General features: G+C 45.8%; 1 protein-coding gene across 6 annotated transcripts; it reads left to right on the forward strand.

The window, feature by feature from the left end:
- Positions 1-9: 9 nt before the first annotated feature.
- On the forward strand, positions 10-23,529 carry PATL2 (PAT1 homolog 2). 6 transcript variants are annotated; one of them, XM_032622397.1, is made up of 18 exons: positions 10-495; positions 8,137-8,501; positions 13,705-13,768; positions 14,655-14,745; positions 15,351-15,559; positions 16,178-16,258; positions 16,965-17,107; positions 17,620-17,691; positions 17,923-18,064; positions 19,335-19,455; positions 19,553-19,650; positions 19,864-19,917; positions 20,018-20,145; positions 20,285-20,444; positions 20,950-21,090; positions 21,748-21,845; positions 22,412-22,561; positions 23,305-23,529. In XM_032622397.1, exons 4-18 carry the CDS (start codon positions 14,703-14,705, stop codon positions 23,321-23,323), a joined length of 1,659 nt encoding a protein of 552 aa, XP_032478288.1. In that variant the 5' UTR covers positions 10-495; positions 8,137-8,501; positions 13,705-13,768; positions 14,655-14,702; the 3' UTR covers positions 23,324-23,529. The 6 variants fall into 6 exon arrangements, with proteins under 6 accessions (XP_032478288.1, XP_032478287.1, XP_032478291.1 ...); XM_032622396.1 differs by lacking the exon at positions 13,705-13,768; XM_032622400.1 differs by lacking the exons at positions 13,705-13,768; positions 22,412-22,561.
- Positions 23,530-25,827: the final 2,298 nt, after the last annotated feature.

The raw sequence follows: 25,827 nt of genomic DNA on the forward strand, positions 1-25,827 counted from the left end.
GATGCTTGGGAAGGCAGGGTTGAACCGGGTGGTTTCGCTGTCTGTACATCGGCGCCCTCTTATCAGGAGTGCGCGTCCAAGCTTGGGGCGCGGGCCGCCCACCCGAGAGCTTCAGTCTGGAGGAACCTTCGCTTTTCGGAACAGCATCAGAAACGCTAAGGCACTTGCTCCCCAGGCATGCCCCAGCGAGTTAGGAGCCTAGAACCTGGTTTTCGATCGGGAAAACTGAAGCCCAGAAAAATTAATGAGAGTAAGGACAGAGATTGAATGGTACTGGGCAGAATCAGAACTTGGGTTCACAATTACAGCCCGGAAGTACGCTGTAGGGCTTTGGGATTCTTTGGGCAAGAAAAGTCGTCCAGAAACCTCGAGGCCTCATGAGGACAGCTCAGAGAACCGTCCAGAGTGAAGGAGGACCTGCTTGCTTCCTGAGTCCCTTCAGGGAAAAACCCTGTGTGGAGAAAGTCTGGCCTGTATCTTGCCTCTGTAGTTTAGGTAATTTTCTTTGTTTTGTTGATTTGTGGGGAAATGACCCCTGATAGTAAAAGGTAAAAGCAGTAACTGCTTAGAGCGTTAGACTTTACCGAGCCCTTGAGGAACATCATTCCCTGCAAATTACCACACTAGAATGGTGCTTGGCATGGAGTACATACTTGGTAAACTGACTGAATGAGTGAATGGATGGATGGATGGAAGGATGGATGGATGGACCTACGAATGAAAGAACGAATGAACATGCGAGGGAATACGTGAGTAAACATTAGGATGTAGGAATTACCCGGTTACATTTTTATGGATATGAAAACAAAGGGTAAGTGTTAGTTTTCAGATGGGCCTGATTCATTTGTCATTCGTGCTTCAGACACTTGGAAGATAGAGGACTGGGCAATTTTAGTGAGAATTTGGGTTGCATCTGCTGTGGGCCCAGCCAAAGAAGTTAGGCCTACTGACTCTTAAGAGCCTGTCAGTATTAGACTCCTTAAGGAAACCTCCACTCCAGAGATACCATAAAAAGATGCTGACATCAACTGGTGGCTGAGAACAGGGATCTTTTCTGAGTGGAACACTCAGAAGAGGAAGTGAACCATGGGGAGGGGGAGGGGCAGAGATCTTGGAAATCACCCTGGTTTTTACTTGAAGGGTGTTGGGTGGTGCTTCCCCAAAGAGCTCAACCAATGTCATCTGGATTTCTTTTACATGTTTGTAGAGGTTTCAACTATCCCTACTGTGGTGGTTGTGTCTAAACTAGAAAAAGGATACTCTCTGCAGACCTAATGAAAGGAGATAATGGCACGGAGAGAGCCCCAGGGAGCACAGAGGGAGTGTTCAGTAATGATTAAGAAGTGTACTATGATTATTGATGCTAGTTACCTATTTTTTCTATCAGCTCTTTATAACTCTCTCGAAATGAAAGAATAATGGTTAGGCATAAAGTTATGAGTAAAGACACTCCTGTCCCTCCCTTTTGTTTGTTTGTTTGTTGTTAACTCATTTAAGGGTCTTAACGCAAGAATGTTAGTGTTGAATTTTTTTTTTTTTTGTTTTTTTTTTTTTTTTTTCTTTTTCAGTACATGGGCCTCTCACTGTTGCGGCCTCTGCCGTTGCGGAGCACAGGCTCCGGACGCGCAGGCCCAGCGGCCATGGCTCACGGGCCCAGCCACTCCGTGGCATGTGGGATCCTCCCGGACCAGGGCACGAACCCACGCCCCCTGTATTGGCAGGCGGGCTCTCAACCACTGCGCCACCAGGGAAGCCCTGAATTGTTTTCTAGTGCCTTGGGAGCATAGGAAGAGACAGGGCTGGTGGTCACCTCTATATTCTTTGTTTACCACATCACAGACAAATACTGGAGTACTTAAAATTCTTAAAAGATAGAATCTGATCTATTCACTTGGAAAACCAGTTTTTAAAACACTTTTTTAAAAAAAAACAGTGAAGACAGAGAAAATTATATTTTTTCAGGTTTTTTTTAAAAAGGAGACCACTGTTTGCCTAGGAGGGCAAACTTCTGGAAATGTACAAACATGACCTTTTAACAGTGTTATCTCCCATTCGTGGGATGAATGACAGATTTTTTTTTTTTTTTTTTGGCCTAATGACTTTTCTAAAAAAATTTTGTACAATAAATGTTATTCATAATAGTAAATATTTTCTGAATGTGGAAGAACTGGGACTTCATACACTCTTTTTGGGAATGGAAAATGGTACAACTACTTTGAAAAACAGTTTCAGTTTTTAAAAAAGTTAAACATATGCTGGCCATATGATCCAACCATTCCACTCTGGGTATTTACCCAAGAGAAAATGAAAGTGTATTTTCATGATGAGGACTTGTACAAAACTGTTCAAAGCAGCTTTATTGGTAACAGCCAGAAATTGGAAACAATCCAAACTTCCATCAACAGGCGAATGGATGAACAAACTGTGACAGCTATCCATATGATGGAATACTATCAGCAATAAATAAGGCATGGAGGCTTCCCTGGTGGCGCAGTGGTTGAGGATCTGCCTGCCAATGCAGGCGGCACAAGTTCGAGCCCTGGTCTGGGAAGATCCCACATGCCGCGGGGCAACTAGGTCCATGAGCCACGACTACTGAGCCTGCGTGTCTGGAGCCTGTGCTCCGCAACAAGAGAGACCGCGACAGTGAGAGGCCCGTGCACTGCGATGAAGAGTGGCCCCCGCTCGCCGCAACTAGAGAAAGCCGTCGCACAGAAACGAAGACCCAACACAGCCAAAAATAAATTAATAAATTTTAAAAAATCATTGAATAGACAAGGCATGAACTATTGGTACACAGAATAATGGATGAAATAATGAGGCTGAAGGAAAAAAGCAAGACAAAGAAAGAGTACGTGCTGTATGATTCTTTTTATTTAAAACTCTAGGGGCTTCCCTGGTGGCGCAGTGGTTGAGAATCTGCCTGCTAATGCAGGGGACACGGGTTCGAGCCCTGGTCTGGGAGGAACCCACATGCCGCGGAGCAACTAGGCCCGTGAGCCACAACTACTGAGCCTGCGCGTCTGGAGCCTGTGCTCCGCAACAAGAGAGACCGCGACAGTGAGAGGCCCGTGCACTGCGATGAAGAGTGGCCCCCGCTCGCCGCAACTAGAGAAAGCCCTCGCACAGAAACGAAGACCCAACACAGCAAAAATAAATAAAATAAATTAATAAACTCCTACCCCCAACATAAAAAAAAAAAAAAAAAAAAAAAAAAAACTCTAGAAAAAGCAGACTAATCTATGTAACAGATGGTTGGTTTCCAGAGGGTGGAGGGAGCATCAGGAGCCCAAGGACACTTTATCCATTATCTTGAGTATGATGATGGTTTCTCAAGTGTACACATGTAGTAGAACTTATTAAAGTGTATACTTTAAGTGTAATTTATCATATGTCAATTACACCTCAGGAAAGCTCCTTTAAAACAAAAATAACCTAATAAGACTCTTCGCTTCCAGTGCAGGGGGCATGGGTTCAACCCCTGGGCAAGGAAGTTCCACATGCGGCGTGGTGCGGCCAAAAACAAAAAAAAAAAACCTAAAAGCACAGGTACCTGTATCTTTGTTAGGCCATGGAAGAATGAAGTCCTTGAACAGAAAGAAAAAGAAGGATACTGAAGTGGGGAGAAACTAGGAATAGCTTAAAGCTCAAATGAGTTGCGTTGCACCTCAGTGGATCTCAGTCAGCACTTTTTTGGGGGTGAACTCATCAGACAGCCAGAAAATCCAGGCCCCCTGGAAGGAGAGGTAAAAGCACACGTAGGGCATTTGTGCCTGGGCTCTTTCAAATGTTATGTCGCTAATCAAAGTATGGTACATGCATCACAACATCAGCAACACCTTGGAGCTCTTAGAGATGGAGACACTCGGGCCCATCCTAGACCTGCTAAATCAGAGCCTGCATTTTAGCAACATCCCAGGTGAGTCGTATACACATTAAAGTTTGTGAAGCTGCTGACCCAAACCACAACAATCCAGAAGGTAGGTCGTACTTTCTTTTACAGATAAAGAGACAGTTTCAGAGAATTAAGATGCTCGTCCACGTTAGCTCTGAGCTATGATTCAAATGCTGGTCCATGTGATTCGAAAGGCCTCGTAATGTCCACTAGACAACCACTTCTGAGAAGGGGTTCGTGGGAAACGGTTCGTTGGGTGGCTTGGATCAGGCCAACGATTAAAAGCATATGAGAAGGTGCAGACAAGCAGGAACAACAAAAACTACCAATATATGGTAGTTTTTATTTAACTCACATTTGTTTTTGTCTGCCCACAGAAATAATATATGCATGTGGTAGAAAATTGGGACAATCAAAAACCTATAGGGAATTCCCTGATGGTCCAGTGGTTAGGACTCCAAGCTTCCACTGCAGGGGCCCAGGGGTTGATCCCTGGTTGGGGAACTAAGATCCCACAAGCTGCACAGCATGACCAAAATAAATAAATAAATAAATTTTTTAATTAAAAATAAATTAAAAATACGAAAAACTATAAAGAGGACATTTAAAACCACAGTGACCCTTCAATCCAGAGAGAACTCTCGTTAAATGGTTTAATTTAATGAGTGTGAAGGTGGTTGCCTGCTCAGAAGTCCATCCTGAAAGCATGTCTCTGTGTATAACTGAGTCACTTTGCTGTGCAGCGGGGATTGGCGCAGCGTTGTAAATCAACTATGCTTCAGTTAGAAAAATAGAATTAACAGAAAAGTCAGTCCTGGTTAGATCTGTTTTGGGGCTGGCAATCCTCAGTCTTCTGTGTTAAATTCCATTGAATACAGCCAATGTCAGTTGAGTGCAGGCTTTGTGGCAAATGGAAATACTGTAAGGATAAATCAGAAGATTCCAGACTGCCAACCAGGAGAATCCAATCTAGAGTTCAAATCAGCCCAATAATTAATTTATTAGCAGCCACCTAAGGTGTTCATGCCGACTGAATTCTTAGATTTGTGCTGTTACATAACAGGAAACAGACCCAAAGGAAATGGGACACAGAGGGGAGCTGTTTTGTTTCCTGATAGTTACGAAGTCAGACTCCATACAAAGGAGGGAAAAAACCTCACAAGATCCCGGGAAGGCAAGTACTATTCTCACTAATTGAGGGAGAGTATGTGGGACGCCTAAAGTTGAGACAGGTGAAGTATCTCGTTGGTGAGGAATCTCTGCCTCACAGGCTTGTGTGTAACCACCACGCTCTTCCAATTGTCAGAGTGATTTTATTGGGAAAACCACACAGACTTGGTATAAAATAAATCAAGCAGTACAGAACTATAAACAGTAGTAACCACAGTGTTTCAAGCACTTTTTATTTTTAATTACAATTCTGATACATGAATGTATGTCTGTTGCAAAAATACAAACAGGTCTACTGAGTGAAAGTGAAAGTTGCCTTCCTGTGTCTCTTCCCATCTCACTGTCCTCTCCTCAGGAAACATTGTTAAGTTTTGGTGCCTATCCCTTCATGGATATATATTGTATATAGTTTGGAAGGTGAGGAATTTTAAAATTATAACTACAGAGACTGCTATTATTATGTGTTAAGAACTCAGTGCTCACTAAAAGCATAAAGGGAGTTAGAGGTAGCATTGATCCTCAGGTTGGATGGAGAGAGCATTAGGGAAATGCTGAAGCCAAGACCCGCTGACACTGTGGGGACAACAGGACAATCCCAGGAGCCAAGGATCGGGCACCGTCCCTGGGGAATGCTACGCCCAGTGACTTAAGTTACTGGCACAGCCTCCTTTCATGGGTGTTTTCCTCTCATAGGTCCTTGGGTCTGCATCTCAGAACCTACTTAAAACTGCAGAATTCCTACTTGGATTTTCTATCCTGCCTTGGATTCTATTCAGCACTATTAAAAACAAAGACTCTCCTTCAAATGCCCTTTTTCCCTTTTGGCAAATTCCTGTAAGCCTCACCTTCTCACTTTCCACATTGCTTGGCTGACACTTGCCTCTGGCCAATTGCAGTGTGTGGTCCTTTCTGGCTGTCCCCTGCTATGCTGAAGCTGCATCAGATCCTTTCCTCTCTACTCTCTGGTGTCTTGGACCTTTCTAAACTCTTCTCCTAAAAGAGGACTGTGAAGAAACCAGTGCCTTGAGAGTTGAGTGGGTGAGGTAGGCTCCACCATCTCCCCGAAGAAGCCAGGCTATGAACAGTTGGGTGCGGCTCAGAGAGAATTCATTCAGCATTTATTGGGGGCAAGGGAGATTCCACAAAATTTGGATCATTCTATAAATACTTACTGAACTTGCTTATTTCCATTTCATAATATATCATCGATACTATCCATGTCGTTATGTACAGAGCTGCCTACTTATCATTAACAATATTATACTTTTCTCCTTACCACACCTTGTGGTAGGGAGACTAATGCCTCCCCCCCTTCCGCCCTCCCCCCAAAAAAGGATGTTCATAGCCTAATTCCTGGAACCTGTGAATATGTTACCTTACATGGCATAAAGGGCTTTGCAGGTGTGATTAAGGTTAGGGACCTTGAGATGGGGAGATTATCAGAGATGATTGGGATCAGCCCAGTGTAACCACATAGGACTTAACAGCAGAGAACTTTGGGACTTCCCTGGTGGTCCAGTGGTTAGGACTCTGAGCTTCCACCGCAGGGGGCACCAGTTTGATCCATGGTTGGGGAACTAGGATCCTGCATGCCTCGCTGAGTGGTAAAAAAAAAAAAAGCAGAGAACTTTCCTGACTGTGGTCAGAGGGAGATGTGACTACAGAAGTATGATCAGGGAGATGCAGCATGCTGGTTTTGCAGATGAAGGAGGGAGCATGAGTCAAGGAATGTAGGCAACTTCTAGAAGGTGGGAAAGGTAAGGACATGGAATCTCCCATAGTCTGCAGAAAGGAAAGCAGCCCTGCCTTAATTTTAAGCCCAGGAGACTTGTGTTGGACTTCTGACTTACAGAACTGTAGGATGATAAATTGTGTTGTTTGAAGCCATCAGGTTTGTGGTAATTTATAACAGCAGCAAGAAAAAAAGAAACAAACCCCCTTCGTACTGCTGCAGAATCCTACAGTTTTGAGCCTTGGTTGCCAGGAGCCTAGCTTAGTGTAAATATTTGCCTTTTCAATGCTGTCTTTACCTGTCGGTTAACCGGATCTGGCCACGCAGCGCATTTTGGGTACTCTCGTGTGAGGGAGGGCTATCATCAGCTCAGCAGCTGAGGGGGGAGGAGTTTTGCTGGAGCCTGGCTTGGTCAGGAGCCTTGGTCCTCCCCCTCCTACCACTGCCCCGACTGAGCTGGGTCAGCCCCAGTGATGTGGCCCTGACATTTCTGGACTATTTCTCTGACACCACGCACCCAGTGGGCCAAACCACTCCTGCTGTACCTGCTGTTGCCAGTGCTGAGCAGGGAAGGAGAGTAAGGAGAGGAGCCCTCTATTCCCCACGACAAAGGTGTCCCAATGCTTTGGCTTCTTTCTTCTTAGCCTGGCCCCAGCCTATCCATCAGGCCTCAGTGTTCACAGCAATCATTCAGATTCTACAAACCTTTACTATCACCTTGCTAGGTGCTGGGCACTGGGCTCATCTGGGGAAATTATTTTCTCAAGGAGGAAATGTTTGAGATGTTTCACATGTTTACTTTGTTATTTGTTTTTCTTCTGTGAATTTCCTGTTCACAGTCTGTCAGCCAACGTCCCTGATCACTTGGGACAGACACTGCCTGATGTAGCAGAGAAGGAATTTATTTAAAGAATATTGCGGGACTTCCCTGGTGAATCAGGGGTTAAGAATCTTCCTGCCAGTGCAAGGAACACGGGTCAGGAAGATCCCACATGCCGCGGAGCAACTAAGGCTGTGCACCGCAACTACTGAGCCTGCGCTCTGGAGCCCACGAGCCACAACTACTGAACCTGCATATCACAACTACTGAAGCCCGTGCTCTGCAACAAGAGAAGTTACCTCAATGAAAAGCCCGCACACCGCAACAAAGAGTAGCCCCCGCTCTACACAACTAGAGAAATCCCGCAGGCTGCAATGAAGACCCAACACAGCCAAAAATAAATTAATTAACTAATTTTAAAAAATAAAAAAATAAAGAATATTGCTAAGCAGAATGTTATCAACTGCTAAGTAAAAGATACACAGAAGTTAATTTTATTATTCTCTCAACTTTTTGTAGGACTGAAAATTTTCAAAATAAAACACTAGGAGGAAGAGGGTACTGAGGCACAGAGGCCCACAAGTGTTCAGAAAGTGATTGCAGCCCAACCTGGATCTCTCCCGTTCTCTGACTATGCTCCCAGCTCTGAGGACAATTGACACCGCTATCTGGAGGTTCTCAGACAACTTGGATGAGTCCACCTCTTCCAACAGGATGGGTGACAAGAGCCAGCCTGCTCCTGAGCTAGCCTCAGCTCTTCTGTACAGTGACTTTCACCTCAGTGGAGATCAACTACCACGTTTCAGATAAAGCAAGAAAAGATATTGATTTTCATCTTGCCTCTCCAGGAATGAAAACCTCAGTTTATGAACAGAGAAAATCAGGTAGAGTACACATGGTGGACACTAAGGTTGGTGAATATACATTCAGCACCATTTCTGAAAGGTGACTCCCTCTGAATTAATCCTGGATAATATGGGGGAACAGGACCAAGCATAGGAGAAAATATATTATAGGCACAGATGATTTGGATATGAAACCAAAAGACATCCTGGAACCATCATCAGAATCAAATCACGGTTAGGCAAATGTAGTCATATCCACATTCTGCTTAGAGCATTTAAAACTCATGATCAAAATTTACAAGGAAGCAACTTCGACAGAGTTGAGTTCTGATCCATGAACAATTTAATGGTCATGGTAGTACTGTCAGCCATTCAGGTTTTATGATAATCCATCTTTTTGAAAATAAGCAGGAAAGTTGAACTTAATACTCCCAACTATTTAACATGGAAAAAAAAAGGGCTTCCCTGGTGGCACAGTGGTTGAGAGTCCGCCTGCCGATGCAGGGAACACGGGTTCGGGTTCGTGCCCCGCTCCGGGAAGATTCCACATGCCGCGGAGTGGCTAGGCCTGTGAACCATGGCCGCTGAGCCTGCGTGTCCGGAGCCTGTGCTCCGCAACGGGAGAGGCCACAACAGTGAGAGGCCCACGTACCACACACACAAAAAAAAGATGCTGAAAAATGCAATAAACTGTCACTGTCACTAATAGTCTCTTCCAACTTGTTTTCAGGCAGTCTTACGTGTAAAACAAATATAATTTAAATGTGAAAGGAAAATCTTCACTTTTGTCTGTTTATGTAATCTTTTTTTTTTTTTTGCGGTACGCGGGCCTCTCACTGTTGTGGCCTCTCCCGTTGCGGAGCACAGGCTCCGGACGTGCAGGCTCAGCGGCCGTGGCTCACTGGCCCAGCCGCTCCGCGGCATGTGGGATCTTCCCTGACCGGGGCACGAACCCGTGTCCCCTGCATTAGCAGACGGACTCTCAACCACTGCGCCACCAGGGAAGCCCCTGTTTATGTAATCTTATTTATTCAATTGTAATTCATTCAATTTTGTGTAACAGAAATATTTTAGAGCTTAGGTATAATTCAATGAAACCCTAAACTGCACTTTCCTAAGGTGAAAATTTTTTCCAAATATTATAGGTGATTTAAATGAATGAACATTGAGACTTCCCTGGTGACGTAGTGGATAAGTCTCCATGCTCCCGATGCAGGGGGCCTAGGTTCGATCCCTAGTCAGGGAACTAGATCCCACATGCATGCTGCAATCAGGAGTTTGCATGCCGCAACTAAGGGACCCACCTGCTGCAATTAAGACCCAGCGCAACCAAATAAATAAATATTAAAAAAATAAAATAAATGAATGAACATTGAAATGAAGAAAGTAGAATTTTTAATAAATAAACAAACAAACATTAAGACTAAATGCAGCACCCAACAATCTCTTTTTAAAAGTTTCTCTTAACCAGGAGTTTCTTTATAGATGTGAGAATTACAGATTAATCACAGAAATGTAATTACGTGATTATAGATTGAATATAGATTTGGAAAACAAAGTCTCAATTTTTCTTTGTCTACATATGCACCTGTCCTATAATGTAAATAGAAGCATTGTTTTGGGAAACAATATCATTTTTGAGATTTTTATAACCAAATATTGCAATTCAACATAAAATATCGGTTAAAAAAATAGTAGTTTTATATCCTTAGCCCATATTCCTCAAAGGTCATGGCTTTGGACTAAATATCTGTGTCCCCCCTCAAATTCATATGTTGAAATCCTATCCCCCAAGGTGATGGTATTAGGAGGAGGGGGCCTCTGGGAGGTGGTTATGTCATGAGGGTAGAGCCCTCATGAATCAGATCAGTACCCTTATAAAAGAAACCCCAGAGAGTTCCCTTGCCCATCCCTCTTACCATGTGTGGATACAGTGAGAAGGCACCATCTGCGAACCAGAAAGTGGGTTCTCACCAGACACCAAATCTGCTGGCACCTTGATCTTGAACTAGCCTCCCAGAACTGTGAGAAATAAGTTTCTGTTGTTTATAAGCTACCCAGTCTCTGGTATTTTGTTATAGTGGCTCAAATGGATTAAGACACATTTCGATAATTAATTAAAAATACAAAGTCATATTTATTTAAATTAGGACGAATTTTCCTTTTGAAGAAGTGAGAACATGGTAAAAGATTTCTCAGTCTCCACAGGATGCAATGTTCTGTTACAAGATATTCAGCACATAACTAAGGATAAGATTTTAAAAGTAAATGTGAGAGAAAATAGCTCTCTTATTTTTATATTATACATCAACAGTGTTATGTTAATTTTGACATGGGTGCTGATAGGATAATATTGATTACCAGCAGTTGTGAAGGAAATATGGATAAAAGGATCTGGGTTTAACATAAATATCTCTTTTTCTGAGTCCTCAAAATTCAGAAACATTACAGAGAATCTTCACCTAAAAGTCCTTTTAAATAATTTTTAAAGGTAAATATAAGATTACCAGATCAAAATAAAGTTCTTTTGACTTTGTTTATGGCTCTTTGTTTATGGCTTTATTTTTTGACACTCAGAAGCTGGACATTTTTATGTAGGCAAATTCATCAGTCACCCTTCATGGCTTATGGTTTGGGGTCATGGTTAGAAGGGCTTTCTCTACTCACTGCACATTTAAAAAGAAATTTTTACACTATTTTCTTTGTATATTTTTGAGGTTTAATTTTTTTTTTTAATATTTAAAACTTTGCTCCATAAGAATTTACTTTGGTCTCCAGGTTCTGGTAACCACACTCCATTCTCTTGCCTAAAGTGGTTACTACCAACTGTTACTAGTCCCAGGGGACTGTACTATTCTTTACGATTGCACTATATTTTTTCTATACATTTATAAATATCCTTTTATTAAAATTCTATCTTAATAAATTTAATTTTATTAAAATTATCCAATTTCAGTGTCCTATTTATCCCTGCAGAAACCCTGACTTATGTGTGATGTTTTGAAAAGACTAATAAAATATATAGACTCTGGGAAAAAGAAAAAAGTAGGGGATAATATATAAATAATGTTAGAAGTTAAAAGGGGGACAAAGTACAGGTATAGCATGGATTTGAAAGATACTCTTATACTATGAACAACTTTATGCCAATAAATTTGAAAACTCACACAGGGAATGGACACATTCCTAGAAGATATATAATTGAACAAAACAGCTTCAAAAAGAAATTGAAAACCAGAATAGACTGACAACCATTAAAGAAACTGAAATAATGGATTAAAAATCTCCCCATAAAAGTGGAAGAGTCCTTAGGTGTTTTATTCAGCAAATGTAAACATTTCCTTTTTTTAATATTTATTTAGTTAGTTAGTTGCATGGGGTCTTAGTTGTGGCAAACGGGCTCAGTTGCAGCTCGCCGGCTCCTTAATTGCGGCATGCAGGCTCCTTAGTTGTGGCATGTGAACTCTCAGTTGCGGCATGCATGTGGAATCTAGTTCCCTGACCAGGGATCGAACCCAGGCCCCCTGCATTGGGAGCACAGAGTCTTACCCACTGTGCCACCAGGGAAGTCCCAACCTTTGTAATGTATCTTTTTTTTTAAATTGAACTATAGTTGATTTATAATGCTGTGTTAATTTCTTCTGAACAGCAAAGGGATTCAGTTCTATATATATATATATATATATATATATATATATACACACACACATATTTTTTTATATTCTTTTCCATTATGATTTATCACAGGATACTGCATATAGTTCCCTGTGCTATACAGTTCTAATATATCTTTTATCTGATCCAAAAGTCCTGTTAAGCTGTCTGTACTTCTTATTCTATTATGGGAAGTTCTAAGAGTCCACCAGTAGCATTGGCTCATTCACTGCCTATGCCTCAAGGCTAGCACAGGCTTGGCTTAAACTTAGCACAAACTATGGCAGAAAGCTAGAAAATCTGAAGGATCAGTAGACATATAAGACTTCAAAAGGGGAAGGGACTTTTACAAAAGGCTCTAGGTCCCAAGTGAAACTTCAAATAGCCAAGAGAGGGCTGTAATCTTGCAGACTACCCCTAGTCCACCTGCTCTGGTACTAGTTGGTACAAGGAAGTGCCTTCAAAATGAAGTTCTGGGTCTTCCCTGGTGGCGCAGTGGTTGAGAGTCCACCTGCCGATGCAGGAGACATGGGTTCGTGCCCCGGTCCGGGAAGATCCCACATGCCGCGGAGCTGCTGGGCCCGTGAGCCATGGCCGCTGAGCCTGCGCGTCTGGAGCCTGTGCTCCACAACGAGAGGCCACAACAGTGAGAGGCCCGCGTACCGCAAAAAAAAAAAAAAAAAAAAGTTCTGCATACAGCAACTGAATCTCCCCCAACACCTGGTCTCTATAACAATCTGACAGATCACTTCTGGAACCCTGAAAGTCACCATTTGGCCCTTTTTAAAAAAATTAATTTATTAATTTATTTTTATTTTTGGCTGTGTTGGGTCTTCTTTGCTGCACACAGGATTTCTCTAGTTGCCGCGAGCGAGGGCTACTCTTCGTCGTGGTGCTGCAGGCTTCTCACTGCAGTGGCTTCTCTTGTTGCAGAGTACAGGCTCTAGGCATGCAGCCTTCAGTAGCTGTAGCACACGGGCATAGTAGTTGTGGCTCACAGGCTCTAAAGCGCAGGCTCAGTAGTTGTGGTGCACAGGCTTAGTTGCTCCGTGGCATGTGGGATCTTCCCAGACCAGGGCTCAAACCCATGTCTCCTGCATTGGCAGACAGATTCTTAACCACTGTGCCACCAGGGAAGCCCACCATTTGGCCATTTTGATAATGATACCAGGGTAAATGATTAGGGAGTTATTGAGAGAAACAGCTGAATAGCATTACCAAAAAGGCCTGAACCCAATTAGATATTTGAAAATAATTTCAATAACTTTCAGGCTATTTAAATTTTTTCCCTCACCCATATGGTTCTACCTACAGCAAAACTTTTGAAAAGAATATTTTTCTTTAGAGGCACCAAGAATCATGGCCCTATAACCATGACAATAGGGCCCTAACTTGCATTTTTAATTTAGAGAATTAGCTTCATTTTTAATTTTATTCAGAAGTTCTGTAAAGCCTGTGTGCTTCAGCTGAACACAGGATGTGGGCACAGAACCCAGAATCGCTGAGGGGCTAGATGAGGCGCAGATGGGTCTCAGGTTTTGCTACCAGCACTCCTGAGGTGCTTGTTTTTGTTTCCTTTTCTTTTTAGTCCTGAGCTTCTGAACCAGTTTTCCACTTACAGCAAGCAGCCAAGAAGATATGGGATTATCTGTGTAACTCATGCAAAAGTGTTTTTACCTCGAAGATCTGGCTTCTATATTCTCAGGGGTCCCTCCTCAGTAGGAGTGCTTAGTAGACTCAAGCTCATGCGCACTCAAGGACACAGTGAAGGGCAAGCATCACCAGGTGGACATTAGGGATCCACAAGCACCCTGCCCTGAAGCACTGAGAACTTGGCTGCTCAGTAATTGCCTCAAGATCCACCCAGGGATTTCCTATCCAAGTTAATGGAGCAAAGCTTAGGGATTGAAGAGAAAAGAACCTCGCAAAATTCCTATTAAGGGTTTAGAAAACAGGGATCCTCTTTTTAAATATCTGCTCCCAAATAGTGATCCCAATAAACTGTACTCACAACCATGGATGGATAAAAACACACTTTAATTCTCTTGCCCTTTCAAGGGTTTTCTTTCTCATGAGTTTGTGTGCTGACATTTCTACCAGGTTGCAGTGGTTGGGGATGCTGGCCCTTTAACAGGGGAACAGGGGAGGGGCTGGGAATCTTAAAGCCAGTGGCAGCCGAGCCTGCCTGGCCCAGGCCGCCATGGCTAAGCTAAGCAGAAAGGATAGCCACAGTCCTGGGGTAGGTGTCGCCACCCAGGTCGCTGTGAGCCCCCGCCCTGTGCACAGACCGAGGCTGGTGGTGACCTCCAATTCCTAGCCCTGCTCCTCTTCTCTGTCCCTTTGCAGGACAGCTCCCTAGAGCTGGGCTAAGTGAGGTCAGAGGGTGGAGGTTTAGGGCAGTCTGAGAGCCCAGGGTCCTGCTCCTTGAGATCTGGGTCAAAACTTTTCTGACAACCTTGCTGGGGGAAGACCTTGGCTGTTTGGGTGCCACGCCATCCTTACCCAGGACACGGTCTCTGGGTCTCTTCCTTTTCCCAGGTTTACCTTCCAGAGGCTGACAATGCTCTCTCGCCAGAGGAAACAGCCATGGAGCAAGTCTGCCAGCCCGAAGAGATGAAATGCCTTAAAGGTAGTATCACCAAGTGGTCTGTGGTATCTGATAAAAGGCCCAGGAGTGCGGCAGTTTGATGGTCTGGTTCAGTGGATAGACATGGGTTTTGGATGTCTATGGGTTTGGAGTGATTCCCAGCGACATCATGACAGTGACTGAGATAACTTTTATGGGCCCTGTGTTTTCCTCACCTTCAGAGAAAAATGATCAATACCGGCCTTGTATGGTTGTTGTGAGAATTAAACGAACAGATAGATGTAAAAATCCCTGGCCCACTAAGGTTAAATTGTCACGAGTCAGGGCAGCTGGAACTCGGTTAATCAAAGAGGCACAGAAAGGGCTGTTAGAGGAGGTGAGCAGGTGGAGAAGCCTGTGGTGGGACTAATGAGGCAATGGAAGAGGGGATGAAGAAAGTGAAAGTGATTGGCACCTGCCAGGTTCTGTTTGCTCTAGTGGGGATGGTTAGAGGCGCCCTGGGGTAGTGAGGCTGAGTTGAACTCATAGAACAAGAGAAGATGTTTGAAGATGGTGCTGGACATGGCTTGTGAACAGAAGTGCTACAGAGAAGCATCCTCTCTAGACCAGACCCTTCCCAGCTGAACCCCTGTCTACTTCCTCCTCAGGCACCCACTTAAACCAAAGCCCAGGCAAGTCCTGTGACCCCTTGGCTCTTAAGGAAGCGCTGGTGTGTGCCTCCCAGTTGGAGGAAGAGGAACAAAATGAAGAAGAGAGGGAGGAGGAGCTGGACCCAGATTTAGCCCCTGACCTGGAGGAGGAGGAAGAGAATGATCTCGGGGATCCAGCTGTCCTCAGCGCTGTCCGTAACATCCAGGTAGCACAGCAGGAAGACGTGGGGGAGGGTTGTCCTGAACTGTCTGCATCTCACAGGCTGTGGCTACACATCTCTCTCCTCTTCTTCACCCCTTTCTAGGTGGGCTAACACTTTCTATGTCAGGCTTGAACCCCAGTAAAGACTCTCTCCTTCCTTCCCTCCTTTCTTCTGTCAACTACTTAGTTTCTGATGCTGCCCTCACCTGAATCCAGGTCCTTGCAGGGCCGTGCATCACCTAGAGATGCACGGCCCTGCTCCTGGTGGTGAAAGCGAGTCATCTTTGACCCTGGGCCCCTATGTCTTCCCAGTCCGTCCCTGGTCTTTATTCCCTTGGATTCCCCTAGCAGGTGGAGAGACCCAAAGGAGTCCCATGTAGAAATGAAGTTACTCAGACCCTGCTTCAGCTTAACTCCTAAGATGCCAGTCTGGCTTCCCTTCAGTGGAAGGAGAGGGGTCCTGATTGTATTGACTTTGAAACTGAGGGAGGGCCAGGCTGCCACTGTCCTGCGTATTGGAAATGGTTGGTCCTGCTGCTCCCCTCCCCCCATTAACACAGGTGAATGTAGATGATACCACAGGGGCTCATTCCAGCCTGGTGTTTCCTCCCTCTCATTCCAGAAAGGTCTTCTCAGCTCCCCTGGAATCAAGGCCCCTGGTGTTCTGGGGATGTCGCCTGCTTCCTTGCACTTTCTGTGGCAGGTGAGTCACTCCAGTCTCCATCCTGTGAGAAATAGGCTGGGTGTTGAGAAGCAGCATGCCGCCTGGGCCTTATTTCCGTTATGTTCACTGTGCCCTTGACCTTGCTCTGGAGATGCAGTGCCCAAAGTGAAGTGTGGGTAGGAAGGGGGAAACGCCCCTTATGCAGGGTAGCTTGGTAAACAACAGAGGTGGTACTGGGACAACTGGCCTTCCTATGAAAAGGACAAACTATTCCATCTTACAGAATATAAGCGGCACTGAGCCTAGTGCTAGAAGGAGCATATGGTCTGGGGTAGAGCAATTGCCAGAAATCCAGCAGTGGGAAGAGAAGGGAACTGCAGACTGAGGAGAGCTTCAGAGGTGTCCGAAAAGAGCTAAGCATGGCCCCAGTGGCTAAAGACAAGATCTGAGTGAACGCTCAGAGAGGAAAGGGCAGGGAGTTGACTCACACACAGTGGGGAAAGCACAGGCCCCCACATTGTCGGGGACCGTGGAGTTGCTCCCTAGGAGGTGAGAGACCTGTTGGAAACAAGAACGGGATCCACAGTCTGGCGTCCTCACAACTGGCTCGAGGGGCCCCAAGATGGCAAAATGTTGAGTGAGGTTATTGAAGGAAAAGGAGACCATAGAGGCAGAAAGGCAGTGAACAGCAAAATCAGGATTGGTGGAGATGCCCTTCTCCCAGACCCTGAAATTCCTCTCCCAGACCCTGGACTACCTGGCACCACTTCCTTTCCGGCCTGCCTTTCCCAGCACCAGCACTGCAGCCCCGCACTTCGGACCTCGACTGCCCTCGCCAGACCCATCTGTCCTCTGCAGCCCGTCAACCTCGTGGCCCCTTAGGCTCAGGTACTGGTTCGGATGTGCCCAGTGTCCCAGGGTCCAGGACAGGCTGAGCTCTTCTCCAGAAGTCTCAGGAGGGTAGGGGCTGAGGAGGCATGGTTGCCCCTCTACCAGCTGCCACAGAAAATGCTGAGAGAAACTCACTAAGAGAAGGATGTGGTAGAGTGCAATTCCTTCCCCTCACAGGTAAGGAAATGGAGGCCCAGGGACTATCTGAGGTCAGCCAGGACGACAGAACTGAGAGTAGGACTCAGAAGTCCTGACAACCAGGCCAAATGGTTTTATATTGTGTCAGGATTTCCTGTAGCCAAGTTTCAGGGATAAACCATATCCTGGAGGGGGAGGTAAGCCCTGCTGAGCTAGGGTAGCGATGCTCATGTGGATGACGCTTGGGCAGGGTCCTAAGCAGGTAGGGTCCCTTAGATGTCTGGCTGAGGTTCCCAGAGGCTAAAGGAATGGGGGCGGGGGGCTGAGAGCTTGCTCCCACCCAGCCCAAGTTTCTTTCTACGTCTTCCCAGTCATCTGACCCAGCTCCACCCTCAGCACCAGCGGATCTTGAAGCAACAGCAGCAGCATGGTCGACCACCAAGGTAAAACCAAGAGGAGAAGCAGGATTAAGGGGGGGCCCCCCTGCATGCTGGGGTTTCCCTTGTGACAGAGCACCTCCCCCAAAGCCCCACCAGTTAAGCCTCTCACACGCTGGCCCACCTCTGCACTCTGCTGTCCTCCCCCGACATCCCGCTCCGAGCTCTCCACTCCTTGGGGGAGTTCTCTGTGGCAGGGGTGGGTAGGTCTAAAGGGACACTCCTCCTGGCTTGAAGTCCCCCAGCCAAGAAGCCTTGGTTTCAGCAGCCAGACCCCTGTGCTAACCTCATGACCCGAAAAGAGAAGGACTGGGTGGTAAAAGTGCAGATGGTTCAGCTGCAGAGTGAGAACCCCCGCCTGGATGACTATTACTACCAGGTGAGCCCCAGGGGCTCTGCCCAGCCTCTGACCTTGACGTCAAATGGGCCTGACTCCGTGGGTCCTCTGAGATTCTCCCTTCCCCTCACAGTGGCCACGTCCCTTCAGGTGGGAGGAATGATTGCTAAACGATGGGGGTCATATTTCTACACTTGACATCCCAAACTCCTTCCCCTTCTTCTCCTAAATTTCAGCCACATGGGATTAGTTATGATTCCCCAAACACACTCTGAGGTTTCTGTCTCTGTCCTTTGCTGAGAATTTCTCCTATTCAGTCGGCAAATGAGGACTCTTTCATCTTTGTACACTTTGGTTTCTCTCAGAAATGACTTGTTTAAAATAAACATTCATCTACTTACTTTTTACTTTTGAAGATCTAAAACACAGGGAACTTTTATAAGTAATGGAATTCAATTTCTTGAACAAATGCTGGCAGGCTTTTGGACTCCTTTCTGTTTGCTTCCTGTCTGCCCTTTGTCCATGGGTTTTGGGTTGTCTAAGTTGTATTTCAATTTCTCTTCAACCTCCATGAGACCCCTACCGAGGTTTCCACCTTTATCTCCTTCCTATTGACATTACTTTCCTCCTTTACTTCCCACCAGCTTCAAAACCCTCTGCCTTCTGCCAGGATTGCTTGAATGTGATCATCTTCCACTCTTGACTTTTAGACATTGCTGTTCAATGAAGGAGCTGTATTTAAATTCTTGTTTGTCTCTCAGTCAGTGGCTTTATTTTAGTTCTGGATTTCACAGTCTTCCTTAAGATATTAGAGCTGCTGCACAAATCCTCACAAGCGTAGAACTGGCCTAGAGGCCAATTGAAGTAGTGTCCTCTCTGTACTTCAAGCCGCTGATTGGTCTTCGTACCATCAGATAACTGATTTTGGAGAGCACAGGTAGGATCACCAAATTAAAATAGGGAGGGGGAAGGATAGCGGTGTCCCATGTGTAACCTGGAATAAAGATTGCAGGAAGGTTGCAGACCCTGGGACACATTTGCTTCCTGGCTCTCTGCTTTGCTCTCTGCCTTTCCATCAGATCTGGTGGTGGTACTAGCTCTTCAAGTCCTTAGGATGGGGACCCTGAAACAGGTGGCATGAGGCCTAGGGTGCTTTAAGATGCATTATAGTGGCTACTATAAGGCCCTAAGGTGCCAGGAGCATTTATGGAATGAATGCTGTAGGCAAGGGTATATTCAGAGGTTGCATTGCAGAGCCCTAACTCTAAGTTCAGCCAATGAGTACACATTTGACTAATCCATGGACTCTCAGGAATATTATCAGAAACTAGAGAAGAAGCAGGCAGATGAAGAGCTGCTTGGGCGAAGGAGCAGGTTTGAGTCTTTCAAGCTGGTCACACCTTACATTCAGAAGGCGGAGGCTTATGAGTCAGGTAGGACTGGGGCTGACCTGCTGGGTTGGGGTGGACAGCCGGGTAGACACAGGTGGAAAGCAGAGGGGCACATGCCCGTCTGACTCCTTCCATGCAGTGGTTCGAATCGAGGGTTCCCTGGGCCAGGTAGCTGTGTCAACATGTTTTAGCCCTCGCCGAGCTATTGATGCTGTGCCCCATGGAACTCAGGAGCAGGTAGGAGCATTATCTTCCTACAGCCTTTTTCTCTCCCCGGTTTTGGAGAAAGGTCTGGAACACTCTCATGCTTGAGTTCAGGTCGTGACCTAAGAGTGAGGAACAAGAGTGATCCGGCTTTGTGGTCTAGCCTTTCCAGATCACGTTCTAGCTCACCTAGGCTTGGGCTGCTGCTGTGGAGGTGTGGCTAACAGCCAGGGACTTTTTCTCTAGGAGACAGGAGCTGCAAGCAGTCAGAGGCTTCAGGTGTTGTACCGGATTGAGAAGGTGAGACATCAGCCTTAGCAGTGAATTCCTCACCTCCCTTGAGAACAGGATATACTCACATTGACCCCTTCTTCCTCTCTCCCCACCCTCACATTCCCAGCTGTTCCTTCAGTTACTAGAGATAGAGGAGGGCCAGAAGGATGGGCCCGCACAGCCCTGTGAGCAGCAGAGCAACCAGCTTGAGAAGCTCTTCCAGGCCTTAAAGACCCAGGAACAGAATAATCTGGAGTGAGTGTGGGAGGGTCACACCTCAGCCCAGGAAGGGACGGCTCAGCAAAGACAGTGGCTTAGCTTCTGCCTCTCCTTTCTGGCCTGTGGCCCTTTGCTCTATGCAGATCCCTGCAATGCTCTCCTATGTCACCTGTAGGGAGGCAGCGGATGGCTTCCTGCAGGTGCTCTCTGTGAGGAAGGGAAAAGCCCTAGTGGCCCGGCTGCTCCCCTTTCTGCCCCGAGATCGAACTGTCAGCCTTCTTCTGGCCATCACCCGCCATCTGCCCCTCCTTGTCAAGAGGGATGTGGCTGATCAGGTACTGTGGCATCGAGTGGAGGAGAGGACGGTTCTGTGGATGGGTTAGGAATGTTTACTCCTCCTCCTCTTCCCCTTTCTCCTCCTTCCAATCCCCTCCCCCAGAGAAGCCAGAGAATGTGCTGGGCAGTAAGGAGTGTTGACCCTGCTACCCTCAGGTGAGGGGGTTACAGAACAAACTACCACAAGAACAGCTGATCATCTTCAGGCAAATGAAGAAAGGAAAACCCACAGGCCTATGGTTACACAGGTGTGAATGTGCTCTGGATGTTGAGAAGCTCAGGGCCCCCTGATAAGTGGTGAGCCCCATAGCTACTTCGCTTAGGGAAGGCATCCTAGACAAGTGGGTACTGAAGGACCAGTGCTAGGGATGGAGACACCTGAGTGGTGATAGGCCTGGTAGATCTGACCTGACCAGAAGGGGCCAGAGGCTGGTGAGCACGGAAAGAGACCAGAGGTGAAGTTGTCGAGGAGTCAGAGAGAGGCCCTTACTGACCTTCTTGCAGGCCCTGCAAACGTTATTCGAACCTCTGGGCAAATGTATCAGCCGCTTGACCTTCCATGAACTCCTCCAAGGACTTCAGGGACTCATGCTGCAACCACCTGGCTCCTCAGAGCGGCCAGTCACTGTGGTGCTGCAGAATCAGGTAACACGCGCGGGAGGCTTTTGTCTTTAAACAGGTGGCTCCAGGTACTATCTGGAATGGACCCAGGGTGGGGCTGCTTTTTTAACAAGCTCCCTGATGGTGGTGCTGCTATCACCTCTAGATCAGAAGTCACCAAACATTTTTGATAGTGAATCCCTTTTACCAAAAAACGGCTGAACTATACCACCTGTGTTTATAAATCATGTACATGGAACACTATACTTAGGTACATAATAAATACAAGATGAGACTCCAGATGTGCAAGACCTCGTATCTTCTAATAACCTAGTGGATTATCTTGTGAACCCCTCTAAAGATCTTGCCTAAAGGAATGCCTCTTAAAATGGGCTCCACAGCCTACCCACGTCAGATTCCTGGGTCTGTTCCTGATCTATGGTCTCTGATTCCGGGGGTGGAGCCCACAAGTGTGCATTTCATCAACTCCCCAGAGGAATCTTTTGGACTATTCAGAGCAGTGGTTTCCTTGGAAAGGGCTCAGAGTTCTTGGCCAGCCAGTATAAAACTTGATGGGGTTATGGGTGTTGGACTCCATTTGTACCTGTGAACTTGCCCTCTTAGTTGGGAAATAGCAGAGCCAGGGAAGCACTGAATGCCTAGGGTAAACTAACTTTACTCTGGATACTTTATCACTTGCAGTTTGGAATATCTTTGCTCTATGCCCTGCTAAGTCATGGGGAACAGCTGATATCACTGGATTCTTCCCTAGAGGAACCCAGCAGTGACCACACAGCTTGGTAAGATCATAAAAGCCTTCTAAATACTATTTCAGTACCCTTGGGATGTATAGGCTGAGCCAGATGAGATGTTTCCTGAGTGGTTTATTCAAGCACCAGGGAGGAGGTTGGACAGAGAAACAGAGTTGTAGCTGTTCTGCCCTTTTTTTTTTTTTCTATAGTGCCCTAGAGCATTGTCCCCCATGGAAGGCAGTGTAAGGTAGGCTCTTAAAGCTTGTCCCTTTAATTACTCACAGACCTAGGTGTGAATTCTGCTTCTGTTACTTATCAGGAACATAACATTGGGGCACATTATTTTACTTTGCTTAGCCTGTTTCCTCATCTATAAACTAGGGATCTAAGGATAAGGGTACTAACCAGTTAGAGATCTAAAGATTAAATGAGATGGAAGATGTGTGTAAAGCACTAAACATTGCCTGGCACATACCAAATGTGCAAATGTTCTCTCAGTTGCTGGAGGTACAGAGGGTGATAGTGGTGGTAGAAAGACAATAAGAAACCTGGGCCCTGAGCCTATTTCCTGCGTGCATACAAAGATGCTGATGTATTACTTCTCTGCCCTCCAGGACAGACATGGTAGTTCTCACTGCCTGGGAGATAGCTCAGATGCCCACAGCCTCTCTGGCAGAACCCCTGGCCTTCCCCAGCAACCTTCTTCCTCTGTTCTGTCACCATGTGGACAAACAATTGGTACAGCAGCTGGAGGCTAGGATGGAGTAAGTGACTGTGGAAACAAGGTCATAGCCCCCTATTCAAGCCCAGACCAGGTTCTGTCACTTCTCTACTACTTTATTTATTTATGTATTCATTTATTTTTGGCTGTGTTGGGTCTTCGTTTCTGTGCGAAGGCTTTCTCTAGTTGTGGCGAGCAGGGACCACTCTTCATCGCGGTGTGCGGGCCTCTCACTGTCGCGGCCTCTCTTGTTGCGGAGCACAGGCTCCAGACGCGCAGGCTCAGTAGTTGTGGCTCACGGGCCCAATTGCTCCGCGGCCTGTGGGATCTTCCCAGACCAGGGATTGAACCCGTGTCTCCTGCGTTGGTGGGCAGATTCTCAACCACTGCACCACCAGGGAAGCCCTCTACTACTTTTAAATCAAGAGTAGGGAGGATAACTTGCTTTTAGAAGTATTTCTAGACATTGGTACTTACTGAGTAACCAGTCTGCTCCAAGTTAGGGTCGTGGGGCCTGTTTCTTCAGCCAAACCTTTCCATTTATTCCCAGGAACTTTGATTATTTATCATGCTAAGCTATCTGAGGGTAAGAACTAGTTTGAGAAGATGAACTTTTCATTAAAGAAGTATTTGAGGGACAACTCAAATGTAAATAAGATGTAAACACACAAACAACATGTAGGTCATCTCTCAGAACTTACCATCTGCTGGAAAGAGACATATTAATCACATCACACAATATTTTAAAGGGAAGTTGTTCGGAGTTAACACCTCTTCTCTTTGTAGGTTTGCCTTGATCTACTGATCAGGTTGTTCCGGAATACGTATATGTGGGAAGAGTTTAACATCAGACATTAGTTGTGTATGGGTTTTGCCTAAAGCGATCCAGAGAGTCTGAAGACAGTTGTATGCCTTGATATATTGGTGAACCCTGCCCAAAACCTTTTCTTATGCTTCAGAAACTATGAACTATGTGCCTAAAAAGGCAAGGCAAAATGAGGTATAATTAAAAAGATAATAGAATGAAGCGTGGCAGTTTGTTTGTAAGTTAAGAAAACGGCTTTCATTATATCTCCTATGTGTGAAGCTTCAAGTGTCCTTAATGTAAGGGACAAGTCCTTGTTATGTCTAACAATAGACCTTGGAAACTGTTCCACTGTTGCCATTTTTTATAAGTAGCCCTAGCTGAGCTAAGAGTGTTTTATATAAATATCTCCTTTGAGATATGGGATGTTTGGTTTACTTTGACAAACAAGGTCATGCACTCATCAAAAAACACAAGAGTCCCTTTTATGAACCAGGTACCATTTTAGGTGGTTGAGAAACAGTGGTGACCAAGGAAAAGCCCCTGCTCTTCTGAAGCTTACATTCTGATTGGACAGGGACTGACAGAAGACATCAAATAGTGATAAATACCACGGTGAAAACAAAACTGGGGGATGAGTGACTGGAGTGGAATGGAAGGCCTGTCAGTAGAGGTTACAATTAAGCTGGAATCAATGACAAGTATTCCATACAGAGGCACTAGTGAGCACAAAGCCCCCAGAGTGAGAATGAACTTGGTGTGTCTCAAGAAAAGAAAGAAGGACAGTGTGACTGAAGTATACAGGTAAGGGGGGGAGGGTGATAAGGTAGGAGAGAGGTAAGCAGAGTACACATCTGTAAGCCATGGTTATTTTTTAAAGTCTGGATTTTTAACTGCTGGGAAGTCAGAATTTTAAACAGGGAAGTGACATAACGTGATTTTGTTTTGAGAAGATCACTCTGACTGCTGATTGTTAGGGCAACAGGATAGAAAGCAGAGAAAAAAATGTTCAGAAGTTCTTTTTCCAAAGCTGGGGCAAGAATTGAAGAGCTTTAGGGAGAGAAAGAGAAGTTTGGAAAAGGTTTTGGAAGTAAGAGTTGACAGACATTGCTGATGGGCTGCATAAGGGTGGTGGTGAAGAATCCAGGATGACTCCCAGGCAGAGTGAATGGTGGGTGCCCTAGACTAACGTGGGGAACACACGAGGAAAAATGCATTGCGAAGGGTTATAATCAACATTTTAGACACTTTAATATGTCCTGTTAGAAATCCAAGTAGATATATCAAGTAGGTGAAGAGCAGTCTGGAGGTGAAGGAAAAGGTCAGGGATAAAGACACAAAAGTGGGAGTATCAGCACACAGATGTATTACAAGTTAGGAGTGAGGAAGAGATGATGTAGGAAGAAAAGCCAACATAGGGGACTGAGGAGGAGTTATCTGAAAAAAATAGGTTGAAAATTACGGAAGTGGTGCTACCAAAGTTGAAAAGAAAGTACTTTAAGAAAGGAGTGTGTGGGCTTCCCTGGTGGCGCAGTGGTTAAGAATCCACCTGCCAAGGCTAGGGGGACACGGGTTCGAGCTCTGGTCCAGGAAGATCCCACACGCAGCAGAGCAGCTAAGCCCATGGGCCACAACTACTGAGCCTGTGTTCTAGAGCCTGCAAGCCACAGCTACTGAGCCCACGTGCCACAACTACTGAAGCCCACACGCCTAGAGCCGGTGCTCCGCAGCAAGAGAAGCCACTGCAGTGAGAAGACCCGGCTCACCGCAACTAAAGAAAGCCCACGCACAGTAACAAAGACCCATGCAGCCAAAAGTTAAACTTATTTTTTAAAAAAGAGTGTGGAATGAGGAGATGTGACAGAGGAGGGAGGCACTGACTACAGAAAGAGTCAATTTGGAATCTTCTGAAAGGGTATCAGAGCAATTGGACAGTAGGTAGTAGTCTCTGTAGGTTAAGGAACGATTTTCTTTTAAAGAGTGATATTACAGCATGCCTGCATGATAATGAAAGCACTGCCATAAAGTGGCCGGGGCGGGGAAGGGTGGAGAGTAATGAAGGCGAAGAAAGTTTACAAAGTCCTACAACAGGAGGAGGATGGGAATCAAAGCACAGACAAAGGAGGTGACCTTTGATAGCTGTGTGACGCCATCTGATTGTGGAAAAGTATGTGTTAAGAAAGGCACTGCTGTCCTTCAGGAGACCATTCCAAAATGCCTACTCCCCACCTCTTCTCGCCCCCTCTGCTGGCCGATCTTGGATTATACCTCCCAGAGGAAAGAGTAGTAGGGAACAGGAACTCTACCACTTCCACCCACCCTGTTCCCCTGGCTGTTACAATGGATATTATTTGATGTCAGCATCAAGTCAGCTCCCTCATCATGGATCGGTCAAATACCAAGGACGTTGCACCACTCAGGGCCTGTAAGCAAAAATAACAGCCCAATAAGAAAAGCGAAGAGTGGCAGGCACAGGCCTCCAATAGATAGGAGGCAGCAAGGGT

Source organism: Phocoena sinus, chromosome 2 (assembly GCF_008692025.1).
Source record: "Phocoena sinus isolate mPhoSin1 chromosome 2, mPhoSin1.pri, whole genome shotgun sequence".
NCBI classification, from domain to species: Eukaryota; Metazoa; Chordata; class Mammalia; order Artiodactyla; family Phocoenidae; genus Phocoena; species Phocoena sinus.

Excerpts from the sequence above, each read along its gene's own strand:
- PATL2 (XM_032622396.1), top strand. Across the intron at positions 17,692-17,922 it reads CAGCATGGTCGACCACCAAG|TCCCCCAGCCAAGAAGCCTT; the intron begins GTAAAACCAAGA and ends CCTGGCTTGAAG. Across the intron at positions 20,445-20,949 it reads AGAGGGATGTGGCTGATCAG|GCCCTGCAAACGTTATTCGA; the intron begins GTACTGTGGCAT and ends ACCTTCTTGCAG.